At 43.9% G+C, this 23613-nt stretch overlaps 1 protein-coding gene across 21 annotated transcripts in view; it reads right to left on the reverse strand.

Annotated features, from left to right (window-relative positions):
* KMT2C (lysine methyltransferase 2C) overlaps nt 1–23613 on the reverse strand; it is a 303468-nt gene extending 279855 nt beyond the window's left edge. For 16 of the 21 annotated variants that reach the window (XM_063668009.1, XM_063668024.1, XM_063668018.1 and 13 more), the window contains exon 1: nt 22584–22972. In XM_063668009.1, coding sequence (XP_063524079.1) covers nt 22584–22744 — 161 coding nt within the window. In that variant the 5' untranslated portion in view covers nt 22745–22972. Of the gene's footprint in view, nt 1–22583; nt 22999–23453; nt 23529–23563 lie in introns of those variants that run through there. The other 5 variants (XM_054495266.1, XM_063668010.1, XM_063668006.1 and 2 more) reach the window with 5 other exon arrangements.

A 23613-nucleotide genomic window follows, 5' to 3' on the forward strand; every position in this document is an offset into this window, starting at 1 on the left:
CTTGGATCACGTAAGAATTTCAAAATAAATGATTTAAACACTTTAAATATTGTGGAGGGAGGGGGATGGTGCTGGTAAATAAAGGTCAAGTTCTGACTTTCTTATTGAGGCCAAGGTCCAAAAATTACTTTTTTCAGATCTACAAAATCTTACCAACTCAGAATTCTGATTATAATCTCCTACTCAATACTTTCCAAATCTACAATGATGTAGGAATCCCACTAAAATTCAGAATAATTAAAAGGAGTTAAGATTTAAGACATAACCAAAAACCAGCCCCTCTACAAAGCAGTTCACTGTATAGTTTATGCTTGTATACAGATGGACAGACTAAGAACAAACTCTACACTTCTGAGAAAAAAAAAAAAAAAAACTAACAATGTAAATCTATTCTTTCATTATAACAATTTTTTTTCGGAGACGGTCTCACTTTGTCCAGGCTGGAGTGCAGTGGTGCGATCTTACCTCACTGCAGCCTTGACCTCCTGGGTTCATGTCATCTTCCCACCTCAGCCTCCCGAGTAGCTGGGACTACTGAAGCGGGCCACCATAGCTGGATAATTTACATATTTTTTGTAGAGACAGGGTTTTGTCATGTTGCACAGGCTAGTTGAGTTCCCTGAGCTCAAGCAATCCGCCCGCCTCAGCCTCCTAAAGTGCTAAGATTACAGGTGTAAGCCACTGCACCCAGCCACAAAATTTTTAAATGTCATTCCAAAGAACCATCTATAATGAAATGTGAAATTATGTTAAATACATATGTTTAGAAGATACAATGTAACTTTCTAGTTTTTATTTCCACTGTAATGTAACTAACTTCAACTATGAATAAAATTCTACATAAGTTTCCATCTCAGGATTTTGGTTCTCTTTAAAGTTACAAAAATTGGCCGGGCGTGGTGGCTCACGCCTGTAATCCCAGCACTTTGGGAGGCCGAGGCAGGTGGATCACCTGAGGTCAGGAGTTCGAGACCAGCCTAGCCAACATAGTAAAACTCCGTCTATACTAAAAATACAAAAATTAGCCAGGTGTGGTGGCAGGCGCCTGTAATCCCAGCTACTTGGGAGGCTGAGGCAGGAAAATCGCTTGAACCCGGGAGGCGGAGGTTGCAGTGAGCCAAGATCACACCACTGCACTGCAGTCCGGGTGACAAGAGCGAAGCTCCGTCTCAAAAAAAAAAAAAAAAATTTACAAAAGTCATTTAGAAAATGTATGAGGCCAGACGCAATGGCTCATGCCTGTAATTCCAGCACTCTGGGAAGCCAAGGCAGGCGGACCACTAGGTCAGGAGTTTGAGACCAGCCTGACCAACATGGTGAAACCCTGTCTCTACTAAAAATACAAAACTTAGCTGGGCGTGGTGTCGCACGCCTGTGATCCCAGCTACTCGGGAGGCTGAGGCAGGAGTATCGTTTGAACCTGGGAGGCGAAGGTTGCCATGAGCCAACATTGTGCCATCACACTCCAGCCTGGGCAACAAGCACGAAACTCCGTCTCAAAAAAAGAAAGAAACACAAAGAGTTGCCAATGTGAAAACTACTCAATAAGATTTAATAAAAATACTGTATTTGGAAAAAATCTTTTTGTCTTTTTTAGCTGGGATTACAGGCGCCCGGAATCATGCCTGGCTCATTTTTGTATTTTTAGTAGAGAAGAGGTTTCACCATGTTGGTCAGGCTGATCTCAAACTCTAGACCTCAGGTGATCCACCCACCTCAGCAACCCAAAGTGCTAGGATTACAGGCGTGTGCCACTGCACCCAGCCTTAACTATTTTTCATTAAGGTAATGAAATAAGTTAACTTCTCAATACTTTCTTTCTTTTTTTTTTTTTTCTTTTTGAGACAGGGTCTTGCTCTGCCACCAGGCTAGAGAGCAGTGGCATGATCACAGCTCACTACAGCCTCAATCTCCTAGGCTCAAGCAATCCTCCCTCCTCAGTCTCCCGAGCAGCTGGGGCAACAGGTGCATACCACATCCAGCTAATTTTTTATTTTTTATTTTTTTGTAGAGACGGGATCTCACCATTTTGCCCAGACTGGTTTTGAAATCCTGAGCTCAAGCTATCAGCCTGCCTCAGCCTCCTACAGTGCTGGGATTACAGGTGATGGCATCCGGCCTTCGACATTTTCTTGTTGAAAGAGAGGACTTATTACTAGTCCTAGATTATTATGAAAAACAGCAATATCATGATTAAAATTTTGTTCCTCCTCCCAGTATTGTGTTCTATTAATTAGATAGGAAATGGGAATGAACAAAAATAGACATTAAATCAAATGTTTTTTACTTTCTAAAAGTCAAAAATTCTAATGCTTTGTTTACCTAATCTACAAATATTTATCTTACTACTTCTATAAATAATTGAATAAAATCTTAAATGAACTGAAAGAAATAATGGGACTTTTCACTACACAAAAGATAATTACCTGTACAATGAAATGAGGTGAAATTCTTAGAGCAAATGTCTTAAAATATGTCATACAACAAGCTTAAATTAATAATATGAAACAGTTAGAATGCCCCCACCCCAATAAACTATGGACAAAACACGACTGGGCAATTCACAAGAAATACAATAAAATTCAAAAAAAGGCTGGTGCGGTGGCTCATGCCTGTAATCCCAACACTTTGGGAGGCCGAGGCGGGTGGATCATGAGATCAGGTGCTCGAGACCAGCCTGGCCAACATAGTGAAACCCCATTTCTACTAAAAATGTAAAAAATTAGCTGGGCATGGTGGTGGATGCCTGTAATTCCAGCTACTTGGGAGGCTGAGGCAGGAGAATTGCTTGAACCTGGGACGCGAAGGTTGCAGTAAGCCAAGATCGCGCCATGGCACTCCAGCCTGGGCAACAGTGTGAGACTCAGGTCTCAAAGAAAAAAGAAAAAGAAATTCAAAATATTCATTAGTCCTACTAATCAAGTAAGTAAAAACTTAGAACTAAAGTACTTTTTTTCAGTTGTTAAAATAAAGATTTTAATATATCATACATGACAAAGGTTTGATAAAACTAGACCTATCACACATTGCTAATGACATTACAAACTGATGCAGCCTTTTCAGGGAGTAGCATTTCAAAACTTTAATAAAAATAAGAGATCAGGGCTGGGCACGGTGGCTCATGCCTGCAATCCAAGCATTCTGGGAGGCCAAGGCAGGGGAGATCACTTGAGGTCAGGAGTTCAAGACCAGCTTGGCCAACATGGCAAAACCCTGTATTTTTAGTATTCTACTAAAAATACAAAAATTAGGCGTAGGCCAGGCGCGGTGGCTCACACCTGTAATCCCAGCACTTTGGGAGGCCAAGGTGGGCAGATCATGAGGTCAGGAGATCAAGACCATCCTAGCTAACACAGTGAAACCCCGTCTCTACTAAAAATACAAAAAATTAGCTGGGCATGGTGGCAGGCACCTGTAGTCCCAGCTACTCGGGAGGGAGGCTGAGGCAGGAGAATGGCGTGAACCCAGGAGGTGGAGTTTGCAGTGAGCCGAGATCACACCACTGCACTCCAGCCTGGGTGACAGAGCGAGACTCGTCTCAAAAAAACAAACAACAACAACAAAAAATTAGCCAGGCATGGTAGCGCGCCTGTAATCCCAGCTACTTGGGAGACTAAGACAGGAGAACCGCTTGATCTCAGGAGGCGGAGGTTGCAGTGAGTGGAGATCATGCCACTGCACTCCAGCCTGGGTGACAGGACAAGACTCTGTGTCAAAAAAAAAAAAAAAAAATTCAATGTAATTTAAAAAAATAAGAGATCAGGCCGGGCACAGTGGCTCACACCTGTAATCCCAGGACTTTGGGAGGCTGAAGCAGGCAGGTCACTTGAGGCAGGAGTTCAAGACTAGCCTGGCCAACATGGTAAACCTTGTCTCTACTAAAAATACAAAAATTAGCCAGGCATGATAGCACACGCCTGTAATCCCAGCTATTCAGGGCGCTGACACATGAGAATCCCTTGAACCCGGGAGGCAGAGGTTGTGGAGAGCCAAGATGGCACCACTGCACTCTAGCCTGGGTGACACAGTGAGACATCATCTCCAAAAAAAAAAAAAAAAAGAGTTTATATTTATCTCAAAAAAAGAGTTTATATTTATTGCTTGCTAAGACATCAAATAGAAGGAAAAAAATTTTAAAAGTTCATATTTACTAAGAGCTTACTAAGTAATAGGCACAGCTCACTGCAACCACCTCCTCCCAGGTTCAAGCGACTCTCCTGCCACAGCCTCCCAAGTAGCTGGGATTACAGGTGCCCACCACCATGCCTGGCTAATTTTTAATTTTGTATTTTTACTAGAGATGGGTTTCACCGTGTTGGTCAGACTGGTCTTGAACTCCTGACCTCAGGTGATCCATCCACCTCGGCCTCCCAAAGTGCTAGGATTACAGGCATGAGCCACTGCACCCGGCCTCTAGCGGCTTTCTTAACACATATACCCTCTTTAAATCTTTTAATAATCCTGTGACAAAGATGCTATTATCATCCCTATTTTATAGGTAACAAACAGATACAGATTGAACAGCTTACACAAAGTCCAACAACTAGAAAGTGATAAGACCAGAATTTGACAATAAGCAAATAGACATTAGAGCCTATATGCTTCTGAATATCTATGAAGAATCAAAAAATGCCTTTTTTTTTTTTTTTTTTCAGACGGAGTCTTGCTCTGTCGCCCAGGCTGGAGTGTAGTGGCACAATCTCAGCTCACTGCAAGCTCCGCCTCCCGGGTTCACGCCATTCTCCTGCCTCAGCCTCCTGAGTAGCTGGGACTACAGGCGCCCGCCACCACACCCAGCTAATTTTTTGTATTTTTTAGTAGAGACGGGGTTTCACCACGTTAGCCAGGATGGTCTCGATCTCTTGACCTCGTGATCCACCCACCTCGGCCTCCCAAAGTGCTGGGATTACAGGCATGAGCCACCGCGCCCAGCCTCCTTCTCTTAAAAAAAAAAAAAAAAAAAAGATGGAGTCTCGCTCTGTCACCTAGGCTGGAGTGAAGTGGCACAATCTCGGCTCACTGCAACCTTTGCCTCGATACTCCTTCCTTAGCTTCCCAAGTAGCTGGGACTACAGGTGTGCACCACCACGCCCAGCTAATTTTTGTATTTTAGTAGAGATGGGGATTCACCATGTTGGCCAGGCTGGTGTCAAACTCCTGACCTCAGATGATCCACCCACCTCAGCCTCCCAAAGTGCTGGGATTACAGGCATGAGCCACCATGCCCGGCCAAATGCTTATTTTTTAACCTAATTATCCTGCCTATGGTAATCTGTCCTATAAAAATAACCAAAATATGAAAAAGGCTTTATCTACAAAAAGGTCAGCCAGAGCATTACACATAGTAACAAAAGGCGGTAGGGTGAGAAGAGGAATAGAGGAAAAGGGGAGACAGGTGTATGGTTACATAAATTATAGTGTGGTTACTCAGTTTTTTGTTGTTGTTTTGAGACAGAGTCTCGCTCTGTCGCCCAGGCTGGAGTGCAATGGTGTGGTCTTGGCTCACTGCAACCTCCACCTCTCGGATTCCAGCGATTCTCCTGCCTCAGCCTCCTGAGTAGCTGAGACTACAGGCACATGCCACCATACCTGGCTAATTTTTTCTATTTTTAGTACAGAGGTGGTTTCACTATGTTGGCCAGGCTGGTCTGGAACTCCTGACTTTGTGATATGCCTGCCTCAGCCTCCCAAAGGGCTGGGATTATAGTCGTGAGCGACAGCACCCAGCCCTCAGTTTTACTCAATGGAAAATTAAGCACCCTTCAAAAATGTTATAAAGATTAACAATATGGAAATTTTCTTTTACATGTTACAAGGGAAAGTAGGCTACAAAACTCTACATGTACATAAGTAGTATCACAAAAACAAACTGTGTATATGAAAAAAGTTTGAAAGAGAATAGGTCGGGCTGGGTGTGGTAGCTGATGTCTATAATCTCAGCACTTTGAAAGGCCAAGGTGGGAGGATCACTTGAGCCTAGGAGTTTGAGACCAACCTGGGCGACACAGTGAGATGACTGTCCCTACAGAAAAAGATTTGTTTTTAATTTAAAAGAAAAAAAATAGACAGGGCATGGTGGCTCATGTCTGTAATCCCAGCATTTTGGGAGGCCAAGGTGGGTGGATCACAAGGTCAGGAGTTTGAGACCAGCCTGGCCAACATGGTGGAACCCCGTCTCTACTAAAAATACAAAAAATTAGCTGGGCATGATGGCAGATGCCTGTAATCCCAGCTACTCAGGAGGCTGAGGCAGGAGAATCACTTGAATTCGGGAGGCGGAGATTGCAGTGAGCCGAGATCATGCCACTGAGCTCCAGCCTGGGCAACAGAGCGAGACTCTGTCTCCAAAAAAAAAAGGGGGGAAAGAAAACAATTACATTTATAACAACATCAAAAACAATGAAATACTTAGGAATCAATTTAACAAAAAAAGTACAAGACCTGTGCATTGAAAACTATAAAATACTACAAACAGAAATTAAAGAAGATCAGAAATTATACCTCATTTGATACTTAATCACATGCAAAAAATCATTAGTTCTAGTTTTACAGTTGTTGTCGAGGTTATTTTTCTAACACAGATACAATGTCATACCTCTGTTTAACATCTTCAATGGCTCCCTATTGTTTACAGTTAATATTCAAAATGCCCAATTTACTTTCCCTTCCTCATTTCCTCCCATACTGGACTGTAGTCTCTTAAAAAGCAAAGGTCAGGGTCAGACACACCTGGATTCAAATCCTGACTCGATCACTTACAAGCTATATAAAAATTCATCCTTCATTTGTAAAACGTACTAATGATTCAACCCCATGTGATTAGTAATTATCAAAAAAGGTAACTTCTGGTAAGCACTAGTAGTGTCTAACACATAATAGCCAGGTACTAGTTTCTCACCCCCCTTTTTCTCTTCAGTAAAGTCTGTTTTCATTTTTAAACACTCAACACAGATGTCTTCTTTCTTCAGTTCCTCTGAGATAAGTTCTTCCTTCTTTAAGCTTCCTCAGCACTTTCTGAAATCTATTGTAAAATGTGTCATTTGCATTATAGTTTGCACTGAGTTACCAGAAATTGAAGGTAGGGATCTTGCCTTACTTTGGTCTCTCCAGTGTATAATACACAGCAGATTCTCAGTATTTGATTTTGCCTAACATCCTCCTTGGGTGATTAATAGAGAACAAATAGGAAAAGTAAATCTGACTAAGAATAAACCATGCTTTAGAAATGTACTTTGAAAGGAAGAGATTTTAAGTCACCTATAATCTAACACCCACACCGATCTGTGATGAACACATAGCATGAGCAAGAAATGAACCTTTGTGACTGATGCCACTAAGAATTGGGATTCTTTGTCACCATAACATATTCTGTATATTCTGATATACACATTAAAGGAGTTTAGTAGTTCTCTACATCATCCCTATCTCCAGTGTTTAGAATGTTCTGCACAAAGTGGGAACTTCTGCACAGCAAAAGAGATTATCGACAGAGTAAACAGACAACCCACAGAACGGGAGAAAATATCTGCAAACTATGCGTTCAACAAAGGCCTGGCCTGGCTCAGTGGCTCACACCTGTAATCCCAGCACTTTGGGATTTGTAATCCCAGCACCCGAGGTGGGTGGATCACAAGGTCAGGAGATCGAGACCATTCTGGCCAACATGTTGAAACTCCATCTCTACTAAAAATACAAAAATTAGCTGGGTGCGGTGGTGCACGCCTGTAGTCCCAGCTACTTGGGAAGCTGAGGCAGGAGAATCGCTTGAACCCGGGAGGCACAGGTTGCAGTGAGCCGAGATTGCACCACTGCACTCCAGCCTGGTAACAGAAAGAGACTCCATCTAAAAAAAATAAAAAATAAAAATAAAAAAGGCCTAATATACAGAATCTATAAGGAACTTAAATCAACAAGCAAAAAACTAGCATTAGGAGATATACCTAATGTAAATGACAAGTTAAGGGGTGCAGCACACCAACATGGCACATGTATACATATGTAACAAACCTGCACGTTGTGCACATGTACCCTAGAATTTAAAGTATGATTAAAAAAAATAGTTTATAATAAAAAAAAAACAAGCAAAAAACAACCCCATTTAAAAAATGGACAAAGGGCATGAACAGACACTTCTCAAAAGAAGACATGTATGTGGCCAACAAGCATATGAAAAAACGTTCAACATCACTTATCATTAGAGAAATGCAAATTAAAACCACAATGAGATATCATCTCACACAAGTCAGAATGGCTATGATTAAAAAGTCACACACAAAAAACATATTGGCAAGGTTGTAGAGAAAAGGGAAGGCTTATATACTGCTAGTGGGAATGTTAATTAGTTCAGCCACTGTCGAAAGCACTTTGGGGATTTCTCAAAGAACTGAGAACTACCATTCAATCCAGGAATCCCATTACTGGGTATATACCCAAATTAATAGAAATCGTTCTACTATAAAGACACACATACACATATGTTCATCACAGGACTTTGCACAACAGCAAAGACATGGAATCAACCTAAATGCCCATCAACAACGGACTGGATAAAGAAAACACGGTACATATACAAAACAGAATACTGTGCAGCCATAAAAAAGAATGAAATTATCCTTTGCAACAGCATGGATGCAGCTGGAGGCCATTATTCATAAACAAATTAATTAACAGAAAGCCAAATACTGTGTGTTCTGACTTCCAAGTGGGAGCTAAACACTAAGTACATGTGGACACAGAGGGGACCAAGAGACACCAAGGCTTACTCGAGGGTGGAGGCTGGGAGGAAGGTGAGGATCCAAAAACTACCTATTGGGTACTATGCTCACTATCTGAGTGACAAAATGATTTGTGCACTAAGCCTCAGCGACACGCAATGTGCCCATGTTAACAAATCTGTGTATGTAACCCCTGAACCTAAAATAAAAGCTGGAAGGAAAAAAAACAAGTGGGAACTCAGGTTTATTAGAAAACTTTAAAATACGGAATGAATGTAGGACATTTTTAAAGAGAACAGTCAAAGGTTAGCAGAATAACCAAATGTTTTCAATGAAAAGATTACAAAAGTTGAAGTAACCACACTTTTAAAAAGCACAGCATTGGCACATAAATGGGAGCATGCTTTTACTCTCCTCTTCACCCAAAATACATACTTCTACCACTTCCTCACCACGCTGAGGTCAAAAACTGGGGGCTTGGGGCTGGGCGCAGCGGCTCACACCTGAATCCCAGCACTTTGGGAAGACAAGGCAAGTGGATCACCTGACGTCAGTATTTCGAGACCAGCCTGGCCAACACGGCAAAACCCCGTCTCTACTAAAAAAAAAACAAAAATTAGCCAGGCGTGGTGGCAGATGCCTGTAATCACAGCTACTAGGGAGGCTGAGGCATGAGAATAGCTTGAACCCGGGAGGCGGAGGTTGCAGTGAGCCAAGATCATCACATCACTGCACTCCAGCCATGCGACAGAGCAAGACTCTGTCTCAAAAAGAAAAAAAAAAAAGAAAACCCTCGGGGCTCAGGATTCAACAAAGCATTGTTGAAAGCAGTCACTACCAATCAACTGGGCCTCAACATGAAATTAACTGCCATCCCAAGAACTTCAGTATCATGATTCTCACACGTGAGAAAATTAGGTCTATGGTGATAAACCAATTGCTCAAAGTGGTAAAGACTATTTACTGGCTACTTCTGTAATATTTATTCCCACCATCAGTAATCAGACTTTGAACCTATTCTAAGTAGCAAGGTACTCATCTAAAAAAACTATATTCCCGACCAGGCGCAGTGGCTCACGCCTGTAATCCCAGCACTTCAGGAGGCCAAGGCAGGCAGATCACGAGATCAGAAGATCAAGATCATCCTGGCTAACACAGTGAAACCCCGTCTCTAATAAAAATACAAAAAATTAGCCAGGCATGGTGACCTGTAGTCCCAGCTACTCAGGAGGTGGAGGCAGGAGAATGGCATGAACCCGGGAGGCGAAACTTACAGTGAGCCGAGACCACGCCACTGCACTCCAGCCTGGGCAACAGAGCGAGACTCCCGTCTCAAAAAAAAAAAAAAAAAAAAAGAAAAAGAGAAAAAAAACTACATCCCCAGCCGGGTGCGGTGCCTCACGCCTGTAATTCCAAAACTTTGGGAGGCCAAGGCAGGTGGATCACCAGAGGTCAGGAGTTCGTACCAGCCTGACCAACATGGTGAAACCCTGTCTCTACTAAAAATACAAAAATTAGCCAGGCGTGGTGGTGCATGCCTGTAATCCCAGCTACTTGGGAGGCTGAGGCAGGAGAATCGCTTGAACCCGGGAGGTGGAGGTTGCAGTGAGCCAAAATCGTGTCATTGCACTCCAGCCTGCATGACAGAGCGAGACTGTCTCAAAAAACAAAGAAACAAACAAACTACATTCCCAGCCTCCTTTGCAGCTACAGGTAGCCATGTGAACTCTGTGACAGTTGTAGCCAACTACATGTAAGTGAAAACATACAATACTTCTTCAAAGGAGGAGGCTGTGTGCCCTTGGACTCCTTTCTATATTTTGCTTCATGGGACATGCATGTAATGTAATTGGGACTTTAGGAGCCATCAAGGAATCTTAGGGCAAAGGCCACATCCTAGAAATGTCTGAGAAGTTAGATAAAGGGAGACACCCCTGATGACTTTGCAGTGTAGAGGGACAATACCAGCCTCAGTACCTACCCTCCAGATTTTGAAGTGAAACAGAAATAAACACTCCTGTTCAAGTCATTATTATTAAGGGGTTTTCAATCACATAAAGATAAACCTATTCCTTACTGATATACCCAGCTGTTAAGAATTGGCCCAGAAATAGAAATCAGTTCTTCTGGCAAGAGTCCAGGATGCTCAAATATATAAAGATCTCTGTACAAGTCAACAACAACAACAAAAAAAACTATATACTTTTTAGGGTTGATATTCATAATTGTTTTATCTTTCTATTCCGTATGACCTAACTATAGCCCAATCTACACTGTGACAATTCCATTTCTAAATACTAATTAAACTCCTCAATAATAAAAATCTGTATTTCAAAATACTTTAGAAAAATAAAGGGCAAGGTTAAGGAGCAACTTCATTTAACTATTTCAGTAAAAGAGGTCAGAAAATAATGATTTTTATCACTTGTATCCCAAATACATTTTTTTTTTTTCTGAGACCGGGTCTTGTTCTGTCACCCAGGCTGGGTGGGGTGCAGAGGCAGGATCATAGCTCACTGCAGCCTCCAACTCCTCTGCTCAAGTGATCCTCCCACCTCAACCTCCTGAGTAGCTGGGACTATAGGCATGTACTACCACACCCAGCTCCAAATACTCTTTGTTCTTAGAGTCCCTTAATTCAGAAAACTATCTGCTTCCAGCAAAACAGATTAAAACCACCAGCATTTTACTTATTTATGATTTTGTAACCTGGGCTGAGCTTAGCTAGGTGGTTCCTCTGTTAATCCTTTTTGTGTGTGTGAGAGAGAAACGAGGTTTCACTCTGCCGCCCAGGCTGGAGTGCAATGGCAAGATAATGGCTCACTGCAGCCTCACCCTCCTGGGCTCGACCAATCCTCCCACCTCAGCCTCCTAAGTAGCCAGGACTACAGAGACATGCCACCACACCCAGCTAATTTCTGTATTTTTTTGTAGAGACAGTGTCTTGCTATATTGCCCAGGCTGGTCTTGAACTCCTGGGCTCAGGTGTTCCACATGCCTTGGCCTCCCAGAGTGCTGGGACTGCACAGTCATAAGCCACCACACCGGCCCCTTCACTAATCTTACTAATCACTTTTGCGTCTGTATTCAACAGGCAAGTCAACTAAGGGCTGAAGGCAGCTAGGACACTGAGATAGTTAGGCCTCCCTCTTTCCATACAGTCCTGGAATCTCTTCCTCTCCACATTATCTCTCCAGCAAGGTATGACAGCTTCTTGCACGGCAGCAACTCAGAGCTCCCAAGAGTACAAAAGTAGAAGCTGCCTGACATGCTCAAGGCTTGTACCCAAAAATAGCAAAGTGTCATTTTTGCTATGTTCTACTGGTTAAAGTGAGTCACAGGGCTAGACAAGATACAAAGAGAGGTGACTATACAATAGCATGAATACCCATAGGCATGATTTACTATGGGTCACCAATACAGTAGACTACCATCTCCTCCTTTATTTACCGTAAAGATAACACCTTAATATATGACTTCTAGTATTCCATAATCTCTCTGGGGCTCAGTTATCTATAAAATGAGAGGTTAGACTCAATCTTCTTGAATTCTCAACTATTAATAGTTCTAATATTCTACAACTCTATAAGTATGAAAGTCTAATATAAGAAACACTTAGGGGCCAGGCACAGTGGCTCACACCTGTAATCCCTGCACTTTGGAAGGCCAAGGTGGGTGGATCACCTGAGGTCAGAAGTTTGAGACCAGCCTGGCCAACATGGTGAAACCCCGTCTCTATTAAAAATACAAAAATTAGCCAGGCGTGGTGGCGGGGCACCTGTACCTCTCAGCTACTCCTGGGTCTGAGGAAGGAGAATCGCTGGAACCCAGGAGGCAGAGGTTGCAGTAAGCCGAGATCGTGCCACTGCACTCCAGCCAAGGTGACAAGAGCGAAACTCCGTCTCAAAAACAAACACTTGGCCATACTGACCAAACACTTCAACTATGGTAGAACAATCCAATGATGAGAACTTTAAGGTAAAGAATATGGTTATGTTTCATTTTGTCATTTTATATTCAACTATGTGCTTATTCCAAATGTGGTACACATGACTAGAATCCCAAAGATCAGGAAATCAAGGAAATTCTTTTTTTGCTAGGCTCCACTAAAAGAACAACACCACACAGACTTCACTGAGACCATCAAGTATGCTGCTTCTAATGTAAATCGATTACAATAAGGTGTAAAGATTTAAAGTGACCAAGGATAAAAGATGTAAGAAATCATTTTAAAACCACCTAAAACAAGTCTCACTGAGGGAGGCCGACTAATAAAACCCTAGCCAGCAGAGTTATAATATGTAAAAATCTACTCTAACAACATTTAAAGGTTTGAGCAATAAAAAATTTTGGAATAACATTACCACATATACAACTCCTAGGGAATTGCTTTGGCTGTTTTTCGTGTATTGCTCATAATGAAAAACATTTCATAGAGATTTCTGCTGACCTAACTTTTTAAAAATCTTTCTTCTATTTATTGGGGACATCTGCATACAAAGAAAATCTTTGCCACTCCAGTATCCCCGCCTCCAATAACAACTGCATTATTTTACGTCATAGCTTTTTTTTTTTTTTTTTTTGGGGAGATAGCGTCTCGCTCTGTCACCCAGGCTGGAGTGCAGTGGCATGATCACGGCTCACTGTAGCCTCCAACTCCTGGGCTCAAGCAATCCTCCCATCTCAGCCTCCCAAGTAACTGGAACTACAAGTGCATACCACCGCATCCAGCTATTTTTAATTTTTTGTAGAGATGGGGATCTCACTATGTTGCCCAGGCTGGTCTCAAACTCCTAGACTTGAGCAATCCTCCCACCTTTGCTTCCCAAAGCACTGGGATTACAGGTGTGAGCCAGCATACCCAGCCTTATATCATGGCATTTTTAGAGTGAGTTTGGTTTCTAATCACTTCTGTCTCTAAATAGTTTATAACAGGCAACTGATTGATAATTGATGATTAGTGGCAATGACAGTAACAACAGTAGTTAAATCCTTACAACGGCACCTCTTAATAGGACTTAGTCTATGCCAGAAACTGTTCTAAATTCTCTACACATATATATAAATTCACAACAATTCTAAATTAGGTGTATTATTACGTCCTCTCTACAGGTGAGGCAACCATAGCACAAAAAATTTAAATAACTTGCCCAAGGTCAAACAGCTAATAGGTAGTACAACCTAGACTTGAATCCAGAAGGTCTAGGCTCTATAATCAGTGATGCCCCCAGAATTTGGTGTTCTTATTTGTCAAATGTTTTACTATTTTTGAAGTATTAAGCTTTTTTCTTTTTTTAATGCATAAATGTATATTTAAAGAATATACTCCCCAGAGTTTTTTTTTTTTCTTTTTGAGACAGAGTCTCACTCTGTCGCCCAGGCTGGAGTGCAATGGCACGATTTCGGCTCATTGCAAACTCTGCCACCCAGGTTCAAGCAATTCTCCTGCCTCAGCCTCCCGAGTAGCTGGGATTACAGGTGCCTGCCACCGTGACTGGCTAGTTTTTGTAGTTTTAGTAGAGACGGGGTTTCACCATCTTGGCCAGGCTGGTCTTGAACTCCTGACCTCGTGACTCACCCTCGTGGCCTCCCAAAGTGCTGGATTACAGGCGTGAGCCACTGCACCCGGCCCCCAGAGTATTAATATTTATTATGTATTCTTCCCAATCTTTTTATACGCACAAAATACACGCACAGTTTGGGTTTATGTGCTTTTCACAAAATAAAGTTACTACTAAACTTACTGCTTTACAGCTTTTGGAAAGGTTTTTCTCGAGTTCAACAATGTATCGTAGAGGTTCTCCCACTTCAGGGCCCACAGATCTATCTCTATGTCTTGACTGAAAACTGCATGGTAGTCCACTGATGCCTATTTTGTTGTTGCCAACTTTTCTCTACTACTAATACTGCTGCCATGAGCATCTTGTATGTATATGTTGTCCATTTGTAATGAGAATATATTCTGACTTCCTTTCTTGTTTTTCCAGGTATAATTGGTCCCCTATCTCCTAAGGGCAACAAAGCATCCTAATCCTTTACTATTTCCCATACGCCATATTCTCAGTGATTACACGTTAAGTCACATCTTTAAATACTTATCCTAATCGATTCCTCAACTCCAGTCCTACTTCCCCGAATGCTTAGCAGGCGTCCAATCTATTTGGACGCCTGCTACGACATCTATGCCAGAAACTGCCGAATTCCTCCTTTGCAGTGACTGGAATCTCCCTCCCCATTCACACTACCAACATTCTATGCTTTGGCTTGATCACGCACACTACAACTATTGTAACAGCCTATTATCTCTGCCTCCAGGTAACTCCTGTCTCCATATTATTACCAGAGTGTTTTTTTTAATAATAGGCATCATTAAATCACCAAGTATTTGAGTGCCTACATTCAAATGCATAAATGCTAAACAGAATACAAAGTAATTTAGTAAGGTTCCTATCCTCAAGAATACTGTAAATACCTGCTTTGAAAACTTTCATTTAAAAAATAAAATAACCGGGCATAAAGCAGAGATTGAGACCTGTAGTCCCCTGGTGGTCCACAGATTAAACCTAGCCTACAAAGTGTAGGCGCAAATACTGTTTTAGATTCTAATTAATGAAAAACACTTAAAATCCAAATTTAAAAATCATAAAAAGGGCTGGGTGCGGTGGCTCACGCCTGTAATCCCAGCATTTTGGGAGGCTGAGGCAGGTGGATCACCTGAGGTCAGGAGCTCGAGACCAGCCTGGCCAACATGGTGAAACCCCGTCTCTACTAAAAATACAAAAAAAAAAAAAAAAACTAGCCGGGCATGGTGGTGGGCGCCTGTAATCCCGGCTACTCAGGAGGCTAAGGAAGGAGAATCGCTTGTAGCCGGGAGGCAGAGGTTGCAGTGAGCCGAGATCACACTACTGCACTCTAGCCTGGGCAACAAGAGTAAAACTCCATCTCAAAAAAGAAAAAAAAAAATCATAAAAATCCAAGTTTCCACCCTCTTGAAAAATCTAGAAACAGCATCTCAAATAGCAACCATCAGCCAGAATTCTGTATCAGTTTCACCTGAAGCAGGGCATAAGGACTCCTAGACTTCCCCAAGGCTGTTTTTATTTCCCATTTTCTCCCCAACCCAAGGTCTAAAGTGTCAGTTGTCATTCAGATTCTTAGAAGCAGCCTACTGTTCATTTAAATTGCTTACCTGCTCCCTGTAAACAGTTTATAACTCCTGGACTACAGGATAAAGCCCAAACTCATGAGTCTGGCATTCAAGAACTATCACAGCTTGGCCTCACCACTACACACAGCCTCTGTTCTAGTCACACAGTCACACGCCACCCCACCTCTTACACCTCCTTCCCTCAATAATTTCATTCACATTGCTCCCTCACACACTCATTTTCTTGTCATTCTACTTGGCTAAATCCCACCAATCCTTCAAGGTCTAATTCAAATACTACTTCCTCCAAATCTTTGAGCACCCCTCTACCCCACAATAAATCTTCCAGGGTTGACTGTTCATCCCAGGACATATTTAGCACTTTGTAGCTCTTTAAATAACATGTAGCAAATGAAAGATCTAAAAAGTTACATAAAAGTATAGAAAACTTAAAACTTGTTAAACAATTTTACATTTGTGGATCATATGTAGTTACTGCCATCACAAAATTAACAGCAGAAACAAAGTGAAACAATTTTCCTACCTTTTACCTGAGGCTTTTTCTAGAATATTACAAAGTGCAAAAAGAGCTGTGTCATTTGTTTCTCTCAACTTGTGCTCTTAAGTCCTTCAAATTCTGCAAATAAACGGATCAACACTTCCAATTATAAATTCAAGATTGGTCTATTACTTTTTTTTTCTTTTTGAGACAGAGTCTCACTCTGTCGCCCAGGCTGGTGTGCAATAGCACGATCTCAGCTCACTGCAACCTCTGCCTTCTGGGTTCAAGCGATTCTCCTGCCTCAGCCTCCCGAGTCACTGGGACTATAGGTGTCCGCCACCACGCCCAGCTAATTTTTGTATTTTTAGTAGAGACGGGGTTTCACCATATTGGCCAGGCTGGTCTCCCACTCCTGACCTTGTGATCCGCCCACCTCAGCCTCCCAAAGTGCTGGGATTACAGGTGTGAGCCACCGTGCCCGGCCTATTACATTTTTACAGATAACCACCAGCATATATCTACAAGCAATGGCTATAATAAAAAAAGAAATAATCTCAGCCGGGCGTGATCGCTCACGTCTGTAATCCCAGCACTTTGGGAGTGCTCAGGCAGGCAGATCACCTGAGGTCAGGAGTTTGAGACCAGCCTGGTCAACATGGTGAACACCCATCTCTACTAAAAACACAAAAATTAGCTGGGTGTGGTGGCATGCGCCTGTAATCCCAGCTTTTTGGGAGGCTGAGCCAGGCAAATCGCTTGAATCCGGAGGTTGGCGGCTACAGTGAGCCAGGATCACGCCACTGCACTCCAGCCTAAGCAAGAGTGTGAGACTCTGTCTCAAAAAAAACCAGAAATCATCCCTATACTACTTCATAACTTTTGCAACTTATCCTGCCAACAAGTTCTCAAAATAACCACTGTAGCACAAACATGATAAAGAAAATTTTTAAAGAGAAAAGGAAGAGATTAATCAGCTTTCTGAAATTAAAAGATAAAAATGGACCAAAACAACATAGAAAAAAAAAGTAAAGGCAAACACAAACTCACACGCTGACTGGAAAGTTTATTCCATGGCAGCTAAAAATTGTTTGGCCCAAACATCTCACAGATTAAAAAACTAAATCACAACCTAACAAGGGTATCTAACACGTCCCCACCAGGCAAGAGTGCAGAGAGACCATCTAATGTTCCTATTTATTTATTTAGAGAGTCTTGCTCTGTCACCTGACTAGAGTGTAGTGGCGTGATGTCAGTTCACTGCAGCCTCAACCTCCAAGCCTCACACAATCTTCTCTCAGCTCAGTCTCCAGAGTAGTTGGGACTACAGGTGCCTACCACCACACCCAGCTAATTTTTTTGTAGAGACAAGGCCTCACTTTGTTGCCCAGGCTGGTCTCAAACTCCTTTTAAATGAGGATTAAGTGATCCTCCTGACTCAGTCTCCCGAAAGTGCTGGGATTACATGTATCAGCCACCATACCCATCCTTAATGTCCTTTATAACTGAAAACTGACCAATTTTTACCTTGGAAGGTCAATGAAGTTTCACGAAGCCCCTCTGTCATAAACTTAATGTGACTTAAGTTTACAGAGTTGGACAACCACTGTCTACCCAGAGAAACCTGACTGTGGTCTGGGAAACTTTGCAGTTTTGCGGAATAGAGGAATGAGAGGAAGCAGTGTGGCTTGTCACTCGGCAAATTGACAACAAATCTGGCATTATGGAATTAACTGAAATAGTAGGAAAATGTAGTAAATTGCAAGTTTCAGAATGGGAAAACAAATTGTCGTGATACTTTTAAATTTCCATGGAAATCCATGTTTATCAAGTTTACATATTAGTAACCAATATGTAAATTGGTAAGTTTATATTAGTAACCAATATGTAAATTTATATATTAGTAAACAATATATAAATTTGTATAACAGACTAAAAATAACATCTTCTCAAATATTAGAAATTCCCTGGGCCAGCTACGGTGGCTCACGCCTGTAATCCCAGCACTTTGGGAGGCCAAGGCAGGCAGATCACGAGGTCAAGAGATTGAGACCATCCTGGCTAACACGGTGAAACCCCGTCTCTACTAAAAATACAAATTAGTCAGGCATGGTGGTTCGTGCCTGCAGTCCCAGCTACTCCAGCTACTTGGGAGGCTGAGACAGGAGAATCGCTTGAACCTGGGAGGCGGAAGTTGCAGCGAGCCAAGATAGCACCACTGCACTCCAGCCTGGGCGACAGAGCAAGACTCTTGTCAAAAAAAAAACAGGTTCTTATTCCTGGGAATTTCAGGTCAGGTTAAACAACAACCTCCCAACAGGTAAGAGAGGGTAGCAATCCTGAACCAACTTTTCAACTGAATTAAAACATTTCAGTGCCTATTGAGTCCCAGAGACCAATAACTATCAAAAATTTTATCAAATCTCTTGGACAATAAATTAAGAATTGCTGTCATAAAAATTACAAATCTGCATTATCTCAAAAAGCATGAATAATAGTGCTATCTCTCAACTATAAACTTGTTTTATTAAATGGTATATATTGTAATGCAGTACAGTTTTCTATCACTTATTTCAGATTCACAGCTATGAAAACAAGAAATTTTGTTGGGGGAAGGGTGTTACAAATACAGAGTAGCAACCTAGCCATTTTTGCTGGTCCTTGTAATGACAATCACTGGTTGTGCCTAATTTTTCTCAAACAATAATGCTTAAGGTGGCTCTCTAATAATAGCAATTGCCCTCTGAAAAGAAAGTGGTTCAGGGTATAAAGAGTTTACTCAAAAAGGGCCAAGGATAGTGCTTCAGAAATCCTATCCCTACCACCTGCTGCTTCGGTACACCCACCCCCATCCCCCACACCCACACCCATTTCTAACATCAACTTTCATGAACTGGTAAGAAACATAGTAGAGTAGAATGTTTCTTTGGCTTCCCAACTTGGTAATGTGAATTTATGGTGTAAGGATGGAAAAAATAAGATAAAAGCTTCAGAAAAATTTTTTAACATTAACACAAAAATAATCAGATCTTCAATATGTGCATATTCTGACAGAGGCTTGCCAATGGTTAAGACCTGTGCCTCTGATAAAGATGATGAACTACTCCAAATTATCAAACAATTTGATACTTTTTACAGTTAAGGAAAACTTTCAAATGAATGTAAATTTCACTGTGCCACTTGACATTTGTACAATAGGAAACCTCTATTTACTTTTCCAACTCTAAGATTAATAGCTTCAGTTCAAGTTTCTTGATTTTAGGTAGTAAAATTTTAAGATATTTATAGTTAATGTAAAAGCAGTAACTATACAGCTATGCTTTTTATTCATGACAAAATTCACAAAAACAATCTAGCTAACACTATAAGACAAGAAAATGCTTTATTTACCTAATTATTAAAAATTTAAACTTGAGGAAAGTATAATTGGTGGTGCATGTTTTTTTAAGCCAAAGATAAACATACAAATACACTTCATTGTCAAAAGGCATCTTCTCAGCCGGGTGCGGTGGCTCATGCCTGTAATCCTGGCACTTTGGGAGGCTGAGGAGGGTGGATTACCTGAGGTCGGGGGTTCAAGACCAGCCTGGCCAACATGGTGAAACCCTGTCTCTACTAAAAATACAAAAAATTAGCTGGGTGCGATAGCGCGCGCCTGTAATCCCAGCTACTCTGGAGGCTGAGGCAGGAGAATCGCTTGAATACAGGAGGCGGAGGTTGTGGTGAGCCGAGATCATACCACTGCACTACAGAGCAAGACTTCATCCAGAAAAAAAAAAAAAAAAGGTATCTTCTCTCCTTAATGTAACTCACTAAGTTAATGAACATCTAAGTAACATTAGCAACTTAAAATATCTCTATGGTATTTAGCAAAGAAGATTAATTTTCACTTCTCAGGTGAATTATTTGCAATTTCACATAATTTCACTGGTTACAAACCTAATTTACACTGGTTACACATAAGTTTCACTTTCAGGGTCTTTACTATCCAACTACAGGGTCTTTTCTGCATGGATTCTTATACAGTACAGAGATACACAATTGAAAAACTTTCTCTTTGCTTTCCAATTCATATGCTAGTTTCCATTTACATGTTTCTAAAAACAACTGGAGATTCCATTCCCTTCAAAAGACACAATTTCAAAAAAAACGCTCTAAAAAGTTTAGACCCGTCAAACTTACCAGTAGACTTTACTTTCCTATAAAGAAAGCAGTACTAGTTTTCAAATCTAAAAGAAAAAACTCTCTACAGACTCACATTTGTTCTAAATATTTCCAAAAGTTTTGATGTTTTATAGTTATACTGTTATTCAGCAGAAATTTTTTATCTTCTCCAAAGGCTATTTTCTTCATAATATGAGATTAAGAATTAAAATAATAAAGTGGCAATACCCTAATCGTCCAGTGCACTCAGAAGCTGCACTAATACAAATGAGCTCATTTCAAAAGTAGGGTGTGTGCGAGTGTGCGCGTGTGCGCGTGCACAAGCACGCCCTTACAGGAGTATGGGGTGTGGGGTGTGACAACATAGATCTAATCTTTCTAGAGTAAGAATTCCAATGCAAATTTAAAACAATAATTGCAAATTAATGTTCAGTAAGAGATGAAGAAATGCTTTGCAAATAGTGAAATAGGAGGCAATCAAGGTAAAACCCCAATATGGCTTGTCCTGAGTTGCTTTAAAGGATGCAAAAAAGTGGCTTAGACGTCTAAAAATTACTTAAACCTCCACTTCCCTCTCCAAATTTCAATTAATATAGAATAAGGGCATTTTATACTTGCCATTGTATTACAATGCAAGTGGCATAGTAAATAAGTCCTAACTTTGTATCACCAAGAAGCTAATGTAATAATGTACACACATCCTGTACTTGCTTCCCTCACGATTATCATAGCTAGGTAAGAGCTGGCAATAAAATATGGAGGCAAGTTGAAGGCCCTAAATCTTTTTCATAGTAAAAGGACAGTGGGGCAAGAAAAGAGCACATTCAAGAGCTTAATGGGTTCCCACAACCCAGCTCTGCTATGCCTCAGTTCACGCTACTATTTTTACTACAAATCACCAAACAACGATACTATTACTAAGTGAATGCACCCGAACCAAAGAAACAGCCTATCCATAAACGTGCTGGCTTCCTTCACGTCCCAGCGCACCCTTCCACTCCCGACAGTTCAATGAGAATATCATCTCATGAAATGAGTAAGCACACACGCCATTCTACAACTTCGAGAGACATTCACAGTTCTTCCACGGCACACGCGAGAGCCACAGAAGCCGAGCAGTTCGCTGGCACTAAAACGGTTTCTTAATTTACAAGCCAAGCCGTCAAATAACCGTTCTGTAAGAAGACATTTCTGGTCCTCTAATAAGCTGGTGTCTCGCCCTACTGTACGCTCAAAGGCAGGCGACCCTATTCCCAAGCCCCTTACAGCTAAGACTTACGAGGGAAGCGACATTTACATCTGCACTCTCTCCGAGTAAGTGCTCTTGGTATTCTGCCTTACGAGGGGACACTGGCTACGTCTCCAAAACTTAGGCAGGCCGTTCCCCGAAGCTGTGGGATCCCACAGGAGTTGTGCTTTCGGAGCCCGGGAGTGCGGTTCTGGGTGTTGGGGGAGGGGGGAGGAAAAAGTCAAATGGCTTCCTAATATATCATCAAAAGAAGAAAACACAGGTTTGGGACCAGGAAAAGTTCCAGGAGCAAGTCGCTGACAAACAAAAGCTGCACTCGCCCGGCCGCTTTCTTCTCGCCCCCAGCCCGCGCCCCGAGACCACCTGGCCCGGGCGTTTTGACAGCTCCGAGAGTTTCCCGAGCGCCGACGGCTCGGCGGTTCGCCCGGAGTCCGTCCGGGGACTACCTGGGCGCGCTCCGGGCTTGTTTTCTCAGTGATCCAGCTAGGCCAAGACGCGACTACGAGAAATTTCTCCAAAAGAAGAGTCGCGGAGAAGACCCAGTGAAAAGGCCCGACTGAAAAGTAAAGTGTTCGGAGCCGGGCGCCGGCGGGAGCCCGGGCGGGCGGCGCGGAGCGGGGGAGGCCGGGCGCGGGCGGCTACCGAGGGGCGCGGGGCCGGGGCCGGGAGTCGCCGCCGCCCGCGGGCCCGCCCCGCCCCCACCCCGCCGGGGGGCGCCGGGGCGCGGAGGCCGCGGGGCGGGCGCCCGGTGACAGCTCCGGCCCGGCGCCGCCGCTGGCTCCCGGCCTGGCTCCCTCGCACTCAACTTACTTCTTTCTGGCTCTCTGGAAAGGGGAAGCGCCATCTTTGCGAGGCCGGCCCCGAGGTCTTTTGTCTGCGGCTGCGGGGCTCGGGGCCGGGGCTCCAGGCTCCTCGGGGGGTGGTGGCGGCGGCTGCGGCTGCTCCACGCTCTTGTCCTCCTCCGACGACATCCTAGTCACCAGGAAAGACACATGGATCCCGGTCCTCCTCCTGGGGGGCTCCCGCCGCCGCGGCCGCCGCCGCCGCCGCTGCTGCTGCTCGGGTTCCTCCTCCCCGGCTCAGCCTCTCGCATTTCCCGCAGCCCCGGGAGCAGCAGCAGGTACCGGGAGAGGCGGCAACATGGAGCGAGCAGGACACGCACTCACACACATCGGCGCGGGCGCGCGCACCTCCGCGCGCAGGGGCCGGGCGGGGGGCGGCGGGCGGGGCGGGCGGTGCGGGGCGGGCGGGGCCGGCGGGTGCGGGCGGGCGGGGCGGCCGGGCGGGCGGGCGGTGTGAGGGGCGCCGGCCCCCGGGGTCTCCGCCCGCGGCCCCTCCCCCGGGCCGCCCGCGGCAGGAGGAGAAAGGGGCCCGGCGCGGGGCCCGGCGGGGGCGGCGAGGGGGTCGCGCCCCCGGCCGGCCGCCCCTCCCCCGCGCGTCAGGCCCGTCAGGCCCGGGCGGCGGCGGCGAAGTTTTGACAGCTGCTCCAGTGGCGGCGCTGGGCGCCGGGCCGCGGCTCGCTCCTCACACTCGCTCTCTCACACACGCTCGCTCGCTCTCCCGGAGCAGGGGAGGAGGAAGTTTTGCGGGTGTGCGTGGACCCAACACACACGCCGCGCGACCGTGGCCGTCGCGCGAGGCCCGCGCCGGGGATCCCCCGGGGCGACCCGCACCACAGACCTCTCCAACTCGCAGCCGTCGCGCCCACACACCGCCGCCTCGACGGCCCCCGCCCGCTCCCCCACTCTCGGCCCCTCGCCCGCCCCCCGCGCGCCGCCGCTGCCACTCACGGGCCTCGCTCCGCGCATGCGCCGCTCCCGCCGCCCGCGGACGCGCCGCC

This window comes from Pongo pygmaeus, chromosome 6, assembly GCF_028885625.2.
Source record: "Pongo pygmaeus isolate AG05252 chromosome 6, NHGRI_mPonPyg2-v2.0_pri, whole genome shotgun sequence".
Lineage (NCBI taxonomy): Eukaryota > Metazoa > Chordata > Mammalia > Primates > Hominidae > Pongo > Pongo pygmaeus.